The 22,120-nt window shown below is 40.1% G+C and overlaps 1 protein-coding gene across 3 annotated transcripts in view; it reads right to left on the bottom strand.

The window, feature by feature from the left end:
* Positions 1-22,120, bottom strand: part of LOC144591940 (putative E3 ubiquitin-protein ligase HERC1) — a 209,667-nt gene that overhangs the window by 38,594 nt on the left and 148,953 nt on the right. For 2 of the 3 annotated variants that reach the window (XM_078395990.1, XM_078395980.1), the window contains exons 51-61: positions 20,220-20,464; positions 18,041-18,168; positions 17,142-17,269; positions 16,799-17,008; positions 13,860-13,990; positions 11,608-11,807; positions 9,476-9,593; positions 9,179-9,325; positions 8,217-8,318; positions 3,973-4,146; positions 3,118-3,408 (exon numbers count right to left, since the gene is read on the bottom strand). In XM_078395990.1, coding sequence (XP_078252116.1) covers positions 3,118-3,408; positions 3,973-4,146; positions 8,217-8,318; positions 9,179-9,325; positions 9,476-9,593; positions 11,608-11,807; positions 13,860-13,990; positions 16,799-17,008; positions 17,142-17,269; positions 18,041-18,168; positions 20,220-20,464 — 1,874 coding nt within the window. The remainder of the gene's footprint in view (positions 1-3,117; positions 3,409-3,972; positions 4,147-8,216; positions 8,319-9,178; positions 9,326-9,475; positions 9,594-11,607; positions 11,808-13,859; positions 13,991-16,798; positions 17,009-17,141; positions 17,270-18,040; positions 18,169-20,219; positions 20,465-22,120) is intronic. The other variant, XM_078395998.1, reaches the window with a different exon arrangement.

The raw sequence follows: 22,120 nt of genomic DNA on the forward strand, positions 1-22,120 counted from the left end.
ATCTCACATTAAAATAAAAGATATTTTTCCCCCATACACTAGATAATTGACATCATGGAAGGAGGACATCAGCATCCCCATGTGCATGCCTGTGAATAAAAAGCTACTTAAACTCATTCCATCTGCCACCACTTGATCTGAAGCTTTGCAGATCACAGTTCTTCCATATAACCATATAACAACTACAGCACGGAAACAGGCCCGTTCGGCCCTACCAGTCCATGCCGACCACTCTCTCTGACCTAGTCTCATCTACCTGCTCTCAGACCATAACCCTCCAATCCCCTCTTATCCATATACCTATCCAATTTACTCTTAAATAATAAAATCGAGCCTGCCTCCACCACTTCCACCGGAAGCTCATTCCATACAGCCACCACCCTCTGAGTAAAGAAGTTACCCCTCATGTTACCCCTAAACTTTTGTCCCTCAACTCTAAAGTTATGTCCCCTTGTTGGAATCTTCCCCACTCTCAAGGGGAAAAGCCTACCCACGTCAACTCTGTCCGTCCCTCTTAAAATTTAAAAAACCTCTATCAAGTCCCCCCTCAACCTTCTACGCTCCAAAGAATAAAGACCCAACCTGTTCAACCTCTCTCTGTAGCTTAAGTGCTGAAACCCAGGCAACATTCTTGTAAATCTCCTCTGTACCCTCTCCATTTTGTCGACATCCTTCCTATAATTTGGCGACCAGAACTGCACACCATACTCCAGATTCGGCCTCACCAATGCCCTGTACAATTTTAACATTACATCCCAACTTCTATATTCGATGCTCTGATTTATAAAGGCAAGCATACCAAACGCCTTCTTCACCACCCTATCCACATGAGATTCCACCTTCAGGGAACAATGCACAGTTATTCCCAGATCCCTCTGTTCCACTGCATTCCTCAATTCCCTACCATTTACCCTGTACGTCCTATTTTGATTTGTCCTACCAAAATGCAGCACCTCACACTTATCAGCATTAAACTCCATCTGCCATCTTTCAGCCCACCCTTCCAAAAGGCCCAAGTCTCTCTGTAGACTTTGAAACTCTACTTCATTATTAACTACACCACCTATCTTAGTATCATCTGCATATTTACTAATCCAATTTGCCACACCATCATCCAGATCATTAATGTAAATGACAAACAACAGTGGACCCAACACAGATCCTTGGGGTACTCCACTAGACACTGGCCTCCAACCAGTATACATTCATGTATACATTCAAGTTTTTTTAAAAACATGATATTGTATTCTGCCAGCAATGTCAGCTGTATCATGATGTGAACCTAATAATACTAATAATCTAATAAAAAACAGAAAGATTGAGAAGTTTTGTTATTAGGAAATGTATAGCTCTTAAATCTGAACTAGGGATCACACTGGAATCACAAGCCTTTTTGAGTGTGCTTTACTCAGCAAATCAGATCATAATTTAGCTGTTGGAATTGGATGGAGTCATATTGGAATTTGTATTTATACATTTTATACAGCAAAATGACCTTGACTCAAAAGTGTACGAGACAGCGTGTTGAATGACCTGAATACTTCTGATACTTCGAGTGGGTTCTTTTAATATTAGCAGATAGCAAAAACTGCTGCTTCTACATTTCTAACATTGAAAACACTTGTTAAGCAAGAGAATCCTGCAAATGTAACAGAATAAAAAGTCTTTACTGCTGGATTATAACTTGATTTCAGTTAGTTTTGCATTTCTTTGGTTGGACATAGAATATAAAACAGTACGACATAGGAACAGGCCCTTTGGCCCACAATGTCTGTGCCGAACAGGATGCTAAGACCAACTCTTATTTGCCTGCACATATTCCATATCTCTTCATTCCCTGTATTAGTCACAAAAGTCCCTTAAATGCCACTATCATATCTGCCTCCACCACCATCCCTGAGAGTGCGTTCATGGCATTATTGGCAAACTTCCCCACACGCATCTCCTTTAAAATTTCTCCCCTCAGCTTCTTCAGCTAAGAAAGGGAGACACGTTGTCAAAATGATATTACTATTCTTAAACAGTACTGTATCCAGGCGAATGTAATTCATGTAAAACTTGATTGAATTAATCCCTTAAGCATCCATAATTTCCATACACATGTGCATTATCACAAAAACATTTAACTGTGTATTCTAGTTTGCTTCATTTGCTCCATTGAATCACAAGATAGTGAATTTACATCCAACTCCAAGACATGAGCACACCACCAGAGATATAATTAATGGATATTGTAGAAATTCTCCTTTGTTCTATTTTCCCATTCCCATCCCCAGGAAGAAATGTAATTAAAAAAAACAGAATTGTTCTGGGTAAAATAATTTCTTTGAGATAATATTTATTCCTCAAGAAACATTTCCAAAATCCTTTAACTTATTCTCATTGCTGCTTTGTGGTTCTTGCTGTGTAAGTTTGTTTAAAAGACACTTGGAGAGGTAATCGGTCAGGAAAGGTTTCGAGGGATATGGGCCAAATGCGGGCAAATGGGACTAGCTTAGATCGGCATCTTGGTTGGCATGGACAAGTTGGGCTGAACGGCCCGTTTCCGTACTGCATGACTCTATATGCCAATGTATAGAGCAACAATTTCTAAAGAAATCAGCTGCCCATGAAATAATGTGGCTGATCCTGCAGATGTGATGGATTTTATAAAATATTATTTTACTTACGGAAAGAAAACTTATTAAACTCTAAATTCAGCATGGCAGATGTGCAAATAATTACTGGAATAGAACAAATACGGATGTATTTTTCTGTCATTTGAAAATTAAGCCATATAAACATGATTAAAATCCCAGGTTACCAAGTTATTTGGTTATCAAGTTACTATGGTAATTGAGGGTCAACTTATGCTATCACCTTTGCATGAAAACTAGGGATGGATAAGAAATAAGCTATAAAACCTTCACCGTAAGAGTTGAATACAGTGCAACTTCACAACTAACTATGAGTGTGTTCATTTTTTTTCAGAGTTGACTATGTAGCGATTGTCCATTAGTAATTAAAGACACATATGGCTGAAATATAACTAATCACAGTTCTTTTTTGGAGGGTTAAATATAAATGAAATATTCATTCACCCAGCATACACATAAAAGTCCATTTATAAAATCCTACCAGTGCTTCGATGAACTTTGAATCTGAAACCTGACTGAGGTCTGGAACACTGAAGGTTTCAGGGAAGGTGCTTCCTTTTGCCAATGCTTCAGCACTTTTAATAGTGGCAGAGAAAGTTGCCAGCCAAGCCCATTCAGGTGAGACCGGGACTGGTTCTGGAGTACTGATTTTGTGGTGCGGTGGATCAGTTGTTCTTGAAAGGAACCGGTCTAAACCAAGGCCGACTGTCAGGGAGGATAAGCTTTGTAGGAAGATGCTATGTACGAGTTGATCTCCACAGGTAACATGTGGCTGAAAAGTAAAAATTAAAAACACATGAATTTTATTTGCACAATAACTACAGATCAGTTTTTAGTTGGTTATCAACAGATGCCATCATCTCCAAAAATATACGTTTATTTAATATTGTACTTTGCATTGAAAACTACACTGCCTTTCGATCACTAAATAAGTGCAGTCATCTCAAACTGCTGTGTTTAAATTATTTTTAAAAATTCAGTCATCTCCTAGTGCAAGAATTGTTTGGGTGCACATTATTTTGCAGTAAACCGGGATAAATGTTAATACATATCAAAGGTCCTTTGACATCCATTGCTTCCGATGGATTACAGCAAATCTGAACTATCATGAATTCATGATAAGGTGGTGAACTATTAGAGCCAAGATTTTTGAATATAAAACATTGAAATTGCTATCCAATTGTCAAAATACACGTGATCATTAATGTTGTTACAAAGGTGTCTTGGTGTCTTTATTTACAGAGAGGCACAACCATTGGCTGAACGTCAAGACAAATAATTATGTAGAAGCTTAATTCCACTTTATGCAAATGTACAAACAAAAACTAAATATTACCTTTTCATATGCATATTGTGTGTGCAGGAGCAAAGGTAATCTTTCAATAAAAGCCTTCATACACGGAGTTTTATTCAGTCCTACAATCCCTTGAGCTCGAAGAGCCATTCGACAGGATGGTAAGATATGGTTCTGTGAAATCCACTCTGGGGAACATCTGATTAGGAGAACATCCTATCAAAAGGAATATTTGTTTAGAATTTGGACATTTCCCTTCTAAAAGTTTTCTCAAGTAGCTGTTACAACTTGTGCCATATCTAGTTTACTTTCATATTACAACTCACAGTTGGTTTACAATTTTGTTCTGAGGTTTCCATGGTCAAAGCCCAAAATCCTTATCCCAATATTTTAACTGTCTTCTAAAAAATATCAACATGCCAAAGTGAAGAACTTGCTTAAAATGGTGTTAAAAAACATTATTTCACTAAAATGACAGAGGTTCTAAAATCTCCAACCAAGGAGATTCATTTTTCTAGAATAGACCATTTCACATTGTTCTAAACCCAGTGAGTCTGGGGCTATTCAATTTCTTGTCAAACTTTAATTGCCTCCTGCCATTACTCAGATCAATTAAGAAGACATCCATTTGGTTGTCTGGTTCTTGCAGAAGCCAGATTTCTGAGTTCCTTTACTGTGCCATTGTAACTTCAGAGTAAAATATGAAACTAAACAAACAAGGTTAACTCTAACCAATGGCCCATTGGTTACATTCACCCCACTACCAAATTGAGCGAATCTATGTTTAACTAATTGCTACACAGTAGAGTTTAAGATTTCATTTGTTTCACTTTCTAGTTGTGGATTGTAGTATCAGGATTGTGATGTGCAAATACAAGTCAAATTACATATTGCATCTGGTGAAAAACAAACAGGAAGTTCCATAATACAAATAAAATACAAATTTAAATTTCCTGAAAGTAAAACCAGCAGCAATTACAATAATTTTCATTACTAGAAAGAGGAACATTAAGGAAACAAAGATACAATTGGGGCATAAAATGATTCATATCTTAGGTAGTGGTTATTAGCAAAATTAACCGAAGTTTCAATCAACTCGTGTATGCCCGAATTTCACAGAGTTGGACCCGTCGAATGCTTTGCTGGTCCATAGAAAAACATCTGCAGCTCTGCCCTTGTCGACTTTTTTGGTCACGTCATCAAAAAACGGAATCAGATTTGTGAGACGAGACACGACCTCACACGCACAAAACCATGCTGACTATCCCTTGTCAACCCGTGTCCATCCAAATGCCTGTATAACCTATCCCTCAGAATACCCTCTAGTAACTTTCCATCTACAGATGTTAAACTCACTGGCCTATAGTTCCCAGCATTTCCCCTGCAGTCCTTCTTGAAGAGGCACAACATTTGCCACCCTTCAGTCTTCCGGCACCTCCACTATCTTTAAAGACTACTCGTAAATGAATGAATTAATGAATAAGTTTATTGGCCAAGTATGCATATACAAGGAATGTGCCTTGGTGCTCCGCTCACAAATGACAACACAAACATACAGTTAACCATTAAGAATAAAGCATAACCACATCAAAACAATAAGGATACAACATTACGGTCTAAATATGTGGGTGAAAATAAACCAGAGCAAAAAAGAGACTACAGACTTTGGTTATTGAGTAGAACTATCACTCGTGGAAAAAAGCTGTTTTTATGTCTGGCTGTGGCTGCTTTGACAGTCCAGAGTCGCCTTCTAGAGGGAAGTGCTTCGAAGAGATTGTGGCCAGGGTGAGAGGGGTCAGAGATGATCTTGCCTGCTCGCTTCCTGGCCCTTGCAGTGTACAGTTCATCAATGGGGGGAAGGTTGTAGCCAACAATCTTCTCAGCTGTGCGAACGATCCTTTGCAGCCTCCGGATGTCGTGCTTGGTGGCTGAGCCAAACCAGATCACGATGGAGAAGGTGAGGACGGAGTCAATGATAGCAGTATAAAATTGGACCATCATTGCCTGTGGCAGATTGTGTTTCTTCAGTTGCCGCAGGAAGTACTTCCTTTGTTGGGCCTTTTTGACTGTGGAGTCGATAGTAGACCCCCCATTCAAGGTCCCTGGAGATGATGGTTCCAAGGAACTTAAATGATTCCACAGATGTGACTATGGTGTTGTTGATGGTGAGTGGGGGGAGGGGAGGGGGATATCTTCGAAAGTCTACAATTAGTCCCACTGTCTTGAGAGCATTGAGCTCCAGGTTGTTGTGATGGCACCAGGATGCCAGCTGTGTCACTTCCCCTCTGTAAGCAGATTCCTCCCCATCCTGGATCAGTCCAATCAGGATAGTGTCATCCGCAAACATGAGGAGCTTGACAGAGGAGTCTGTGGAGGTGGAGTCGTTGGTATAGAGAGAGTAAAGGAGAGGGGAGAGTACGCAGCCTTGCGGAACTCCTATGCTGAGGGTCTGCGGGTCCGAGATGTGCTTTCCCAGCCTCACATGCTGCTTCCTGTCCGTCAGGAAGTTGATGATCCACTGACAAATTTCAATCAGGGCTCCCGCAATTTTCTCTCTAGTATCCCACAATGTCCTTGGATATATCTGATCAGCCCCTGGAGATTTGTCTACCTTCATACATGATAGTACCTTCAGCACCTCTTCGACCGTTACACTGACTGCTCTTAAGCCACTTCCATTGACTGCCCCAAATCCTCCTCCTCCTGTCTTTCTCCTCAGTAAATACAGAGGAGAAATACTCATTGAGGACCTTGCCCATCTCCTGTGTCTCCACACAGTTGACTGCTTTAATTCCTGAGGGGTCCCACTCTCTCTCTAGTTACCCGTTTCCCCCTTCTGTATTTATAAAATCTCTCGGGATTGGCCTTAATGCTGTCTGCCAGAGCTATCTCCTGGCCCTTTTTTGCCCTTCCGATTTCCTAGTTTGCTCCTTATTTCCCGAAATTCCTCCAGGGATACACTTGATCCCTTCATAATTTTGTATCCCACAGCCCCTCAGCCTTCTCAGCTTCCAGGAAAACAAGTGTAAGTTATTCATAGCCTCTCCATATAACTGAGATACTGCATCCCAGCCAACATCTTGGCGAATCTCCTCTGTACTCTCTCCAGAACAATAACAGCCGTTCTATACTGAGATAAACAAAACAGCACACAATACTCTAGACCCAGGTCTTACCAATGATTTATAAAGCTCTACTATCACTGACCTAGGATTCCATAAGTACCAACTAAGTAGACAATTCAACTCAGTGTTGAGGGAGTTCTGCATTGGTTTTCAGATGATATTTTTAAACGGAGGTCCATTTGAAAGGGATGTAAAGATCTTACACCCTCAAGACGAGAAGGGAAAATGTTTAAAGGGATTAAATGGGAAACATTTTCCAGGGTAAAATCTAGGGACAGGTACATTACAATGTTTAAAAGACTTTTGGACAAGCACATAGATAAAAAAGATTTAGCAGGATATGGCCCAGCACAGGCAAATGGAACTATCTTAGACAGACGTATTGGTCGACATGGACGAGTTGGGTTGAAGGGCCTGTGTCTGTGCAGTGTGACTCTATGACGATCAACAAAACTCAGGTCTTTCTGGGGTGATGCCCAAAATTACAATGACTGTTCTCTGAACAGATCACCTAGTTATATTAGCAGGATATCTACATGTAAATTGGGCGTACAATGCAATAATAATAATAATTGTTATTATAACTTTTATTTATATAGCACTTTTCATGCAATTTAATGCAGCCCAAAGTGCTTTCCACAAAAACAAACACATGTCTAAAAAAAGATACAATATAAAACAGTGAGGACAAAGGCATACAAAGCACAGATTTATATAAAAATATAAAATGTAAAATTGAGAGTGTAAAAGAACAAAGGAAGTAAAATCAGTTAAAAGCTTGAATAAAAAGATATGTTTTGACTGCCGTTTAAAAATCTCAACTGAATCGGCTTCTCTCATAGTCCTGGATAGGGTATTCCACAGCTTGGGGGCTTGGGGTTGAAAAAGGTTGCTTCCCCAATTTTCTTACTGCTGCGGCATTGAGTGGCTAACAGGCCAGCATCAGAAGACCTGAGGGCTCGAGTAGGGGCATATGGAAGGAGGGACTCTGTAAGATATGCTGCTCCCAACCTATTTTGGGCTTTGTAGACTACACTTCAAAAGGTAGGTCTTTGGCTTTGAGAAGTAGAATTTTGTTGTAATAATATTATGAAGCTTCATAGAACACCATTGGACTTGCTTCTTTGTTTGTTAATTAAAGAATAGCTGTGACCCACAAACCTTGGACCTGCTGGAACAAACAGTGACTCCAATGTCTGGAATCCAGGCTATTCCGACCACTGACCCGAGACCAGTTACCACAGTCTGTAGAACCGAACCATCCTGAGAGGAAAGAGAGGGAGAGACACACACGTTCTTAATTAATATCTTTTAGAGATACAGTGTGGAACCAGACCTTTCGGCCCACCGGGTCCACACCATCATCAATCACCCGTTCACACAAGTTCAATTTATCCTACTTGTGCATCCACTCCCTATGCATAAAGAGCAATTTTAAGGGGGTCAATTAACCTACAAACCCACATGTCTTTGGGATGTGGGTGGAAACTGGAGCACTCAAAGGAAACCCGTGCAAACTCCACACAGACTGCACCCGAGGTCTGGATCAAACCCAGGTCTCTGTCTTTGCATTTCTGGCCTTTGTCCAACCATTTGTCTATAAACCCCCCTCACTTGAATTTACTTATCACTTGTCAGAACGGACACAAAAAGCTGGAGTAACTCAGTGGGTCAGACAGCATCTCTGGTGAAAAGGAGTAGGTGAGGTTTTGGGTCGAGACCCTTCGAGGGACGGAGTCCTGCCCCGACCTGTTTTCCAGCTTTCTCCCCCAACAATTAGTCTGAGGAAGGGTCCTGACCCACAACGACGCCTATCTATCTTCTTCAGAGATGTTGCCTGATCTGAGTTTGTGTCTATTTTCCCTTACATTTCTACCTTAATTTAATTTTCTTTATTGAACAAACACGAAAGGAATATATCTGATTTGTCATTTAAAAAGGAACATGTCAGATACTGAAAATAGCAAGTGGTTTTGAAACAGTCAGAGTTTTTAAAAAATGATACCCTAAAAAAATATCCCTGCAAAGCTAGATGTTTATTTCTCACTTGCTTAAAATTTCTAACATTCTACGTCTTCCCTATGTGTGTAAATTTCAAAATTAAATTGCAGCAAACGCCTTACCTGCAGAGACCAAATATTTATCAATCCTCCGATTCCCCCAGACAAAAGTGCTAATCCATCGGGACTGAAGGATACAGCTACTACAGCAGTTATGTGAGCATTGAGGTGAAACACACATTTGGCTCTACCTCTGAACTGAAATCTCTCCTACAGTGAATGAAAAATGAGGTTAGAAAATAAATCCTGCAATACAGAATACCAGTTTGGTGTCAATTTTTATAACAATCACCTTCTTGGAATTAGATCATTTTGTGTTTGAAAGTGAGAATCAGATGTGCTTTTATTCCAGTCACTCACTTTTCTTACCTCAGTCTGCTTTTCTCGTACATCAGAAGAATGCAAGAGGTTTGGTAATGACACAGCAGTGCCACCTTGTGGTAGTGTCCAAACATAAACCAAGCCATTCTGACAACCCCTGGCGCAAAAATTAAAAATAAAATCAATTGAAAAACTTAATTTCAGACCATCTAATTTAATTGTTAATATTAATATTTGAAGATAGGTTATTGGACTTTCATCAGAACATTTTGTTTAAGACTAACTTCTTTGCCATGAATGGAGGAAGGACCTTGCTTTCTCTCCCCTGACAAACGATCTTTGAATTTGTTTCCCCCTCTGTAGATGCTGCCTGATTTGCTGAGTGTTCCCAGTCGAGCGTATTCTGGTTTTATTTCAGATTTCCAATAGCTGTAGATTTTTTGGGGGTTTTCAGATCTCCCATCACACATGGGCTAGCTCCAAAATAACATGGCGCTTTGCGGCAAATCTGGTAACCCAATATGTGTTACTCCAGCATTTTGTGTCTACGATTTAAACTAGCATCTGCAGTTTTTTTTCCAACCCCATAAGTGTACCAGGTATGTCCAACATATTTCAGTGCACTGCTGATTGTTGATCAGCCAAACTGCCAGTGTAAATAAGGGACTGTCCTGTGATTGAGTACTGGGGTAGATCCCACCTGTATCCAAGTAATGTCAAACCATAGTGTGTGGCTTGGGGCTGCTGGACAGGTGCTATGTCCAAGTATTGTGGAGATCTAGCAGGCCTTGGCAGACTGAGCGCAAGTGTTTGGCAAAACGGTTGCCTTCTCTACGCTTGGTCTCGCCAATGTCACGGAGGCCACATTGAAAACATTGAATACAATAGATGAGGTTCAAGGAGGTGAATCAAAACTGGTCTCATCTGGAAGGACTGCTGGATCCCTGGATGGAGTCAAGGGAGGAGGTATAGGAACAAGTGTTACATCTCCTGCGGTTGCAGGTTGCTTGTGTGGTCTACGTGACCTTTTCCAAACACTTATTCTCGGTCCGCCAAGACCGGTTGGATCTCCCAGTGTCGAACAATTTTAATTCCCCTTTACATACTGACTATTCCATCTTGAGCCTCCTCCATTGCCAGAGTGAAGCCAGCCACACTCAAACTGGAGGAACAGCACCTTGTGTACTGCTGGGGTAGCTTACAATTTAACGGTATGAACATTGAATTAATCTACAAACATGTCCCCCACGCTTTTATTTCCCCCTCTCTTCCTTGCTGTCTCACCTGGCTGCGCACCCATTTATCCCAGTATCCTCCCCCTTTAATCTTCCCCCATCCTATTCCACTTATACCTTCCTGTAGCTTAATTTTACACTCCTCTTCTCTCCTTACCTCCACATCTGACAATCTTTGATCATCTCCCATCACTGGCCTATGTCCACCATCAGTGAATCAAAAGCCTCCACACCTGCATCCACCTATCACTTCCCTGGCCTTGTCCCCACCCACACCTCTCTCTTGCAGTTTTGTACCTCCACAATAATCAGTCTGAAGAAGGTTCCTGACCCAAAGCATGAATATCCATGTTCTCCAGAGATGTTGCCTGACTCGCCGAGTTACTCTAACACCTAGGGATTTTATTTACTAGGATTGCACTGCGGTGAGTATTTCAGACTTTATTGAACATCGTATGGGGTATTTTAACAGTTCAATTCTTGCTGTAAGTGGGCGGAATATTTAGGTCACTTCAGACAGTAATGAACAGTCAAATACAAAATAGCAGTCTCGTATTTAGAACACAGGAATGAAAGCAGGTAATTTAGTCCAATTGGTGTACTCCACCTACAAATTATGATTACATTTCCATTTACCAGCTGCTCCTCATAAATAATTAGGACATTTAAATCAGCAAAAATCCTATTAACCTCCATTTTGAGAAATTGAACTAATTCGACATCCACAGCGTTTTATTGGAGAAACAATTTTAGGTTAACTTTAACATCATCCTCCTTTTTCTTAGATGTTCCCATAATGTCCAGAGCTCTGGATTCATCACTCTTTGGGGAAATAAATTCTTTATATTCCAGATTATCTTCCTTTGTAAAATTATACTTTTTTGCTGAACAGGAACAATACAAAACGAGGACATTTTAGTTTTCTCTGATACTTACACTGCCAGCATTAGTCTTGGATCCAGACCTTTCCCCGGAAGTGGACACCATGCCGAAGTATTGACCACAGCGGAGTGAAAAAGAGTTTGAACTGCGAGCCAGGTACTGCCTATTTTTCCCCATACTTTCATCATCTCTTCTTTGGAAAGTGCAAGGAGTAGATGACCAGTTGGATCCCATTTCAGGCTAGTTACACTTTCCTTCACCAGAAATATGAAAAAGGCAAGAAAGAATAAATTGAATAACACAAAATCAGCATTTCACACCAAACAAGATCCTGGAACAAAAAAAAAAAATCTTGTTCTTAGAACTTTACTTTTTAAGTCCGAGCAAACAATCTGCTCTCTCTCTGTCAGTACCTTGCTTCTACAGATATTTCACTCATCACATTGATGATTTTCTTTCCATTTCAAAATAGAAAGTAGCCAATTCTGATTGATTTTAACTGTTATTGTGGCTTCAGAAATCCACACATGGTGTTTGATTGGCTGGTTCTTCCAGCAATGTCTATTTTTAATTTTGGTGGCATTTCAGTTTTGGGAAAAGGAGACACTGTTTAATTCTGGGATTGGAATGGGGCAAATAATATCAAAGAGCATTAATGCTGTGGAAAGCTTTCAAATTCAAGATGGACAAAGTAAAGGACAAATTGACATGTCATCAAACAGAAAGTAGATGCATAAGAAAAATTCATGGTAGATCTTGATCAGTTGGGCAGAGGAATGGTTGATGGAATTTAATACTGAGAAATGTGAGGTGTTGCATTTTGGGAAATCTAACGGGGGCAGGATCTACACAATGAATGGTAGGGCTCGGAGGAACGTTGTAGAGCAGAGGGATCTAGGAGTGCAGGTACATAGTTCCATGAAAGCAGCATCATAGGTAGATATGGCGGTCAAAAAGGCTTTTGGCACATTGGCCTTCATCGGTCAGAGTATTGAGAATAGAAATTGGGAAGTCATGTTACAGTTGTACAAGACATTGGTGAGGCCACATTTAAAGTATTGTATTCAGTTTTGGTCAATATGTTATAGGAAACATGTTGTCCAGCTGGAAAGTGTGCAGAGAATATTTACAAGAATGTTGCCGGGACTCGAGGGCTTGAGCTGTAGGAAGAGATTGAGCAGGCTTGGACTTCATTCCTTGGAGTGCAGGAGGCTGAGGGGTGATCTAATAAAGGTGTACAAAATTATGAGAGGAATAGATTGGGTAAATGCAGAGTCTTTCACCCAGAGTAGAGGAATCGAGAACCAGAGGACATAGGTGAGGAGGGAGGGGAAGATTTAATAGGAACCTGAGGAGTAACGTTTTTGCATAAAGGGAGGTGGGTATATGGGACGAGCTGCTGGAGTAGGTAGTTCGGGCAGGAACAATCATAACATTTAAGGGATAATTGGATAGGTACATGGATAGGACAAGTTTACAGAGTTATGTGGGCAGGTGGGATTAGTGCAATGTTGGGCCGTGGGCAAGTTGAGCCGAAGGGCCTGCTACCACGCTGCATGACGCTATGACCTTATACGTAAAGCATCGGAGGGAAAGAAAAAAGGTGACCGAAAGGAGAAAAAAGGAAAATGTTGTAATACATAAAGGACAGGAAAGATTAAAATAATAATTCAGAAAGGGCAGGTGTATGCATTGAGTTATTGTAGAAAGGAGATTAAATAAACAATGAGCATCTGGCTCGCTGCCATTCCATAACTCCTCCCAAAAGCTTCTGAAAATTCATTTTTTCCACAACGTGACTCCACCAACTGGAAAAGATTCGAGTAAAGATGGGAAAATCTGCACTCAGCAGGACAGGCAGCATTAAATGGTAATGTATTAGGGCCAGAACCGTTTGTCAGAACTGAAATACTAAAAAACAGTGGAGAAAAGCAGGAGGGAAAGAGTAGGTGGGAAGGAGGCCAATGATAGGAAGAGAGGAATTGATACATGGGGTGGAGCAGAAGAGAAGTGATGGAGGACTTGCTGGGAAAGAGGAGAACTATTTCTGTGGAGGCAGGTGAGTAGAGCTATGGAATGGAGGAACTCAAGGCGAGAGAAGACACAATTGGGTGGGTGGGGGAAGAGAAGACAAGGAGTATGGTGGAACGAGAGGGTCTGCAGATAGTGGAATGAGTAGGAGTGGTTGACAGGGCATCAGAAGCAATGGCCAGAATACAATGACACCTCACACAACACATTTTATCATATTTTCTCAAATCCTTAACGCTATTTTTGAAGACTGTTTTGTGCAAACTGTAATTTACCTGAAATGAAGCTAATAACACAGATTCTTCTTCGTCATGAGGCTCTCTTGTTCCAAGCAAAATCTTCCCATCAGAGTACCCAACTGCAATTGGTTTATCTTCACTGTACCAGGCAATGCACTGGACGGAAACTGAATAATAATTTAAAATATATATAGTGGGTTATAACATCAAAAGCACAGTGAATGTATACATAGTAAGTTTGAGAGGGGGATATGAATACATGTTAATTACCACAATTATCTGATAAATAATTGAAGTCTATATCAATGTTATTGTCTGAATATGAGTGACTGAATTGTTTAAAGTCACAGATTCTGTCCAAAATGTATATTCCCAAAATCCCATGTGGTTGCCAATTACCAACGTGTATATAAATCACCAATACTTGAATGACTTTGGCCCCAAATCCCAGAACTCCATAACTGACAGCTCTGTGGCAATACATTCCCATGAAGACTCGCAGCAGTGCAGGGCAACAACTCACACCACTTTAGAGGGTAATTTAAAAAAGGGCACAAACACTGACTAGCAAGGTGATGCCCAGATGCCAAAAATGAATAAGCACATTTTAAAAAGTGACACTGAAAATTATGAAGCCATGTAATAGCCATCTTTTCTATGGCAGGGTGACTGAAACTAAACATAAAACTTCAAGTGCAGCCTCGTTATCATCTTGAACAATGTAACATAATAACCCAATCTTTATACTCAATTCCCTGACCGATGAAGGCCAGCGTGCTTAAAGCCATCTTCACCAACCTATCCACCTGCGATGCTACTTTTAGGGAACTATATACTTATACCCCTAAATCCCTCTGCTCTACAACACTCCCTGGGGCCCTTCCGTTCACTGTAAAGGTTCTGCGCTGGTTTGACTTCAAACAAAAGGCAACACTTCATGCTTATCTGCATTAAACTCTAATTGCCATTCTTCGTCCATTTGCCTAGCTGATCAAGATCCTGTTGTAATTCTTGATAACTATCTTCATTGTTTATGGTGCCACCTATCTTATTATAATTTTCAAACTGACTGATCTTTCCTTGTACATTCATTCATAAGGCATTCTCAAATTGACATAGATGTCAAACACCAATGGGCCCAGCACTGTTCCCTGATACACACCCGACGAGTGGCAGGCCTCCAGTCTGAAAATCAATCTTCCACCACCACTCAGTTTCCTACCACGAGGCCAATCTTATAGGTCATCGGCTAGCTCTCCCTGGATCTCCTCCCTGGATTGCTCTGGATCAGAGCAACCTACCATGCAGAATTTTATCAAAGACTTTGCTGAATTCCATATAGACTACTTCTACAGCCCTGCACTCGTCAACCTTCTTGGTTACTTCTTCAAACAACTCAATCAAATTAATGACACATGATCTCCCATGCACAAAGCCATGCTGACTATCTTAATCCATCTGTCTTTTCAAATCATGTATATCTTATCCCACAGAATACTCTCCAATAGCTTTCCTACCACAGATGTTAGGTTTCCTGATCTATGGTTTCTTTGCAGCTCTTCTTAAACAGGGGTGCAACATTAGCCACTGACTAGTCTTCCAGCTTCTCTCCCATGTTTAACGATGATTCAAATATCTCTGAACTTTTGCAATTTCTTCTCCAACTTCCCAATGTGCCCATGGATATATCTGATCTGGCTCAGATGTAGCTACCTTCAGATGTCCTAGGACTTCAGCACTTCACAACTGTAATATGGACTGTCCTCAGGACATTAACTTTCCTTATTTGTTTTTCCATTAGAAATAGTTTTCTCTTTATTTGCTCTACCTCAATCATTCAGATTTTGAACACAACTATTAAATCTCCTTTGCTCTAAGGAGAATAACATTTGTTTCTCTACTTAGAAATATTTTAGCCCAGGTATCCTTGTTTAAAATTCCTGAATCCTTCATAAAATATACTGTTCAGAATTGAACATTGTACTCCAGTTGAGAGCCGAACTGTCAACTATGAAGTTTTAGCATAACTTCCTCATTTATTTAGATGAGCAAAAAATTGTTCCAATTAAATATTGGAAAGATAAAGTCATCATCTTTCCTGGTCACTGACTCCACTCCCTCTTTAAACATATGTACTTGCATTTCCAAAATCTGAACTCTTCACCTCATTTATAGTTGTACGATTTCATTCATAATGAGTTTTCTCATTTCCCTTCCCCCCCCCCAGAATGTATCACTTCAAATTTAGCTTGGTTAAATTCTTTAAAGTCTGTCACTATCCTCCTAAATGTTTACATTTCTGAGATGTATGTCATCTGGGAATTTTGAGATACTGTCTCTTTGTGTCCAAGCTTAAAAAAAGCAATGATCCCGACACTGATCTTTGGCAGTCACTGAAATTTATTTCCTTCCTGTCTGAAAATCAATTGTCCGTTTGCCTACTATCCCTCAGTTAACATCATATTCCCTCAACTACAGTTCTTTAGCCCAACCTTTTCAACATTAATCTGTGCATACACACATCAGTTGTGCCTTCATCAACATATTTAGACCATAAGACATAGGAGCAGAATTAGGCCATTTTGCCCATGAAGTCTGCTCCGCCATTTGATCATGGTTGATCTATTTTTCCCTCTCAACTCCATTCTCCTGTCTTCTCCCAGCAACCTTTGATGCCTTTACTAATCAAGAACCTATGAATCTCCACTTTAAAAAAAAAGGATTGTGACAGACTTTAAAGAGGTTCATAAATTAGTCAAGCACAATTTCCTTTTGATACATCCAGATCAACCTTAATTACCTTTCTCACCACTAGCTTCCAGTTATCAGGCTTGTATCTTTGATTCTTATAAAATAAGGATTAAAGATAGATCAGAAAATATTTGACTATAACTGCAAAATGATTTGTTGCAGCTTCTACAATGTCACATTGTTCTCAAAAATGGAAGTTGAAATTGCTCTCATTTGAAACGTACCATCTTTTCTCTGACAATGTACTAGGTTAATTGTGGCAGAGACATTATTCTCTGTAGTTTCAATGCAGCCAATTGATCCATCCAGTCGTCCCACTATTAGAACCTCGGGTCGCTTGTCACTGTCTTTATTTAAGAAAGGTGCTTGAACGTCTGCCCAGGCCATAGCCGTTACCCAGGAAGGCTGAATTTTCATATGGATATCATTATTCCCTTGGAAAGAAATATTAAAAAAGTCAACTTCCAGAATAGCAAAGTAAACAGGAAAAGCATTGCATCAATGTCACAAAATGTCTGTTGCAAAGGAGACAAGTGCACAGAGTGTACATGGAATTAAGTTGCTTACCGTCAACTTGATATATGTTGATGATTCTGTCTTGAGAGGCTGCTAAAAATCTGCCACTGGCACTCCAATATACTGGAGACAAATTGAAGTCACCTGTAGGGCTACAAGGCCTTTCCTGTGAGTCTTCACTACACAAACATACAAGGAATGGGGGGAGAAAAATGATAGTTATCAAAAAATGCAAGAATAGTTCTCACTTCAATATATAAACAAAACTATACGGTCCCTATGAGTATGGGAAGGATTAAGGCCAATTCAAAAAGAACAAATTTCCTCAAGCCTTTGTAAATTTAATAGGAAAAATCATTAAATGTGATCCCACCTCCCATTCTTAGATTAAGAGGCAAATTGGGCTTGTGGCAATATCACATGGGGAGTGGAGTAGAATGGAGTATCACAAACACTGTTGCAACTCCTAAAAAGTAGAAGCTCGGTGATCATTTCGCTGAACACCTCCACTCAATCCACCTAAACCTACCTTATCTCCCAGTTGCTCAACACTTTAACTCGCCCTCCCATTCCCACACTGACCTTTCTTTCCTGGGCCTCCTCCATTGTCAGAGTGAGGCCCAGCGCAAATTGGAGGAACAGCATCTCTTATTTTGCTTCTCCAACTTCAAGTAGCCCTTGCTTTCCCTCTCTCTCCATCCCCTCCCCCATCCCAGTTCTACCAGTCTTACTGTTTCCGACTACATTTTATCACTTTACCGCCCACTCCCCTGACATCAGTCTGAAGAAGGGTCTTGACCCGAAACATCGCCCATTCCTTCTCTCCAGAGATGCTGCTTATCCCACTGAGTTACTCCAGCATTTTGTGTCTATCTTGCATCTTCTAAAATTCTATTGAAAGGCAAATCAGAAGACCAAGAAAAGAAAAGTTTGCAATATCACAAACATACCAAGTTTTAAAGCAAATAGTCTGTATTAATGCAACTGCATTTTTTATTATAGTCCACAGGCGAATGGTTCTATCCAGGGCACTTGTTGCGAGCAAATTCTTTGCAACTGACCATGAAGAACTAGCAACCTGTTATTAAAATCAGAAATAACCAGAGATTATGTTGTTTTCCATACTCCACAAACAAAATCATTATCACTCCCCTAGGTTACACAAATAATACTCCCTTCTGTCTAAATTTTCTCTTATGAAATGTCAGCTTATTTAACATTTGTGCACTAATAATAGAACAGCATCATAATTTGTATGTTATTTTGAAGACTCATAACACATTGCACAGCATAATGTAATATGTAACCCTAATTTACATAGAAACAGAAAATAGGTGCAGGAGTAGGCCATTCGGCCCTTCAAGCCCGCACCGCCATTCAATATGATCATGGCTGATCATCCACAATCAGTACCCCGTTCCGGTTTTTTCCCCATATCCCTTGATTCCCTTAGCCCTAGGAGATAAATCTAACTCTCTCTTGAAAACAAATTTGTTTGTTCTTTCAGCTTAGTTGTTTCGGTTTAGTTTATTGTCACGTGTACGGAGGTACAGTGAAAAGCTTTTGTTGCATGCTAATCAGTCAGCAGAAAGACAATACATGATCACAATCGAGCCATTTACAGTGTGCAGATACATGATAAGGAATAATGTTTAGTGCAAGGTAAAGCCAGTAAAGTCCGATCAGATCGTCCGAGGGTCACCAATGAGGCGGATAGTAGTTCAGGACTGCTCTCTAGTTGTGGTGGGATGATTTAGTTGCCTGATGTTTTCTCTCTGTGACAAACAGCAATCTATAGATCCTTTGGGGAAAAGTACAGGGAACATGCTTCTTCTAAAGTATGCAATTTTCAGTCCAGCAAACAATATTTATCACAGAAGTCATTCTCATAAATGACGAAGACACGCATCTTGTTTCAAATTTCTCCCCCTTATTAGCAATTTAATGATATTAACTTGCAGAGTATCCAAAATAAAATGTGTCGGAAATTAGCTATATAAACGCTGCATTGAAATATGAATAAATATAGAAATCTGGATATATACAGCACCTTTTATAGAAAACTGTTTTACAGCAATTAAGTACTTTGAAATTGTGCTTGTAAAGTAGGAAAAGCAGTAGTCACAGGAAACATATAAAATTGCAAATTCTGGAATCTGGAATAAAAACAGAATGTGCTGGAACAAATTAGCCAGTCAGGCAGCATCTGTGCAAAAAGAAACCAGTTAATATTTCGGGTCAGGAATCTTTCCATAGATTGAATTTCCATAGAAAATAATAATTAGTTTGCACAGAACACGTTCTCACAAACAGAATTGCCATAAGAGGATAGAACCTGTTTTGTGATGCTGAGCAAGGGACAACTGTTGGCTAGGCCACCAGGAGGAACCCTCCCACTCATCATAGAGATAATGTAGTGGGATCTATTTATGTGCACCTGAAGGGGCTGAAGGGCCATAGCACGATGTCTTAATGAAGAGATAGCATATCAAAGGTGGGTACAATGCGTCTCAATTATTAAGCTCAAGTCTCTCATGTAAAACCCGAACCCACAACCGACTGATTTCAGATGTGTGTATTCTATATATTAGGTCATGCCTGACAAAGGAATTAATACATTTGGTGGCATTTACTTGAAATCTGCAAGTATCTTTTCAGTTTAATCCTGAAGATAAATCCAGATTTTGCAGAGTGAAATAAAATAATCTATTTCTGTTTATTCTACTCTCGAGATGTTAAACCCTCTGCTCTCATCAATAATTGCCTTATAATGAAATGCTTTTCACTTGACCACTGTGGCTTATTATTTTGCATTTCTGGACATGTGTTACCATAACTACAGCTGAAAAAGCACTCACACTGTATCTTGTGTACTATTCCTCAGCAGACATCGAAGAAATTGTTTGCTTCATACAATGAAAGATTGATTTTATCTGTGATTGACTTTTATGATCTCTGAGCAAGACAAAAATTGCTTCAAATTTAGGTAATCAACATGAAAATAGTTTTTTGAATTTCCAATGTTGCCTTGCAGTCTTTACCATTGAAGCTATTTAGTATTTGAATTAACAGCATCATAATGTACATGTGGAGAATGAATCACAAAAAATCCAAAAAGTGAATGCATACCCGGTTCTCATGTGCTTCCAGCTTGACAGTGGGGCATTTCCGAAGATCTCCTGCCAAATCTGCATAGGTTTGAGGTCTAAAATGATTATTCCTTTCTGTTGTAGATAAGATCTGTACAAGATGCTGTGCAGCCCATTGACGATGTCCAGAATTCAGTCTCCCAGATAAGCAACAAGCTGCAAGTGCATTGGCTAGTTCCAAAGGCCCAACATACGACGATGAGTAAGAATATGCAGATGAAGCGTCTGGAAGATATAAAAGAACAAAATCTCAAAATTGCTCTGTCAAGAAGAAACCAACTAAGTTGATTCAGGTTCGATTAACAACATAGTCAGTCATTTCAAAAATTCCCATTGGTTCTGTTTCCACCACTCTCACAGGCAGAGTTCCATACCATCACGACAGATGTAGATTATCTTCCTTGTCCTTAGTTGGTCTCAGTCCTCCCATGCTATCTATTATTTAAATGACTGAAAGATTTTTGGGTTCTTCAAGTTAACACTCATTCTATTAACATTTCGTCTCTTTGCCGATCATCTTTGCAGTCCAGCGGTATGAATTGGAGGAACAGCACCTCATATTTCACTTGGGCAGCTTGCAGCCCAGCAATATGAACATTGACTTCTCCAACTTTAGATAGTTCCTCTGTCCCTCTCTTCCCCTCCCCCTTCCCAGTTCTCCCTCTATCTTCCTGTCTCCACCTATATCCTTCCTTTGTCTCGCCCCACTGACATCAGTCTGAAGAAGGGGCTCGACCCGAAACGTTACCCATTCCTTCACTCCTGAGATGCTGCCTGACCAGCTGAGTTTACTCCAGCATTTTGTGAATAAATACCTTCGATTTGTACCAGCATCTGCAGTTATTTTCCTACACTATCTTTTCTCTACTTCTCCCCTATCAACTTACTATAAGTATTCTGCTTGCATCTCATTTGAATTAATCAAAACTTAAATCCATCCACATCAGGGATAACCAATTAACCTATCAACCATGCTTTTGTTTCAGACTTCCAGTTTTGGTTGCTATGTTAACAATACATCTGTACACTGTGGACGGTTATCTGTACACTGCAGACGGCTCGATTGTAATCATGTGTAGACTTTCTGCTGACTGATTAGTGCCAACAAAAAGCTTTTCACTGTACAACACTGTACACAGGACAATAAACTAAACTAAACTTTTAAGATGTTGAAGAGCATGCAGGGGAAACCTGTGCAGTGAAAAGTCAGGAGGGCATGGACAGGTGACATTTTGAGTTGGGACTCTTCTTTACATCGATTGTAGTAGTGGAGAGTAAGCTTGTAAAGAGGTGGGGATGGGACAAAGCCTGCCAAGAGATCTGTAAATACAGTTTGGTTGAGAGCAGTTTTTGATTGGCAGATGCGTGGACAATGACTAGAGATGAAAAGTGACCAACGGGTGACAAAAGTGTGTCAGATAAGGAGAAAATAGGAGTGAAATGTAAAGCCAGAGAGAGGGACATAGATGGAAGTGGAAGTGTTGGGGGAGAAGAGGTGGGATAGCAGGAGAAATGGGTGTGCATCAAAGTGGGGAGGGGGTTAAAGAAGCAATAAAGGAAAAAAAAATGGTTTTGCTCAATATCTAGTGACTGATCTTCTTATTCTTGACTCACCAGTTAGGGAAAACATCCTCTCTACATCGGGTCAATCTAGTCCAGTCAGAACTTTATGTTTCAATAGGTCCTTTTATTAGTTCACTAAACTCTAGTGAATGCATGTCAAGCCTATCCAATCTTCAGCCATATGACAGGTCTGTCATCCCAGATATCAATCTAGCGAATCTTCACTGCACTCCCACTATGGCATATGTATCCTTCCTAAAATTACACACAATGCTTCATGAGTGTTCTCACCAAGGCTCTGTGTAATTGTAGTCAGAC

Source organism: Rhinoraja longicauda, chromosome 1, assembly GCF_053455715.1.
Source record: "Rhinoraja longicauda isolate Sanriku21f chromosome 1, sRhiLon1.1, whole genome shotgun sequence".
NCBI lineage: Eukaryota > Metazoa > Chordata > Chondrichthyes > Rajiformes > Arhynchobatidae > Rhinoraja > Rhinoraja longicauda.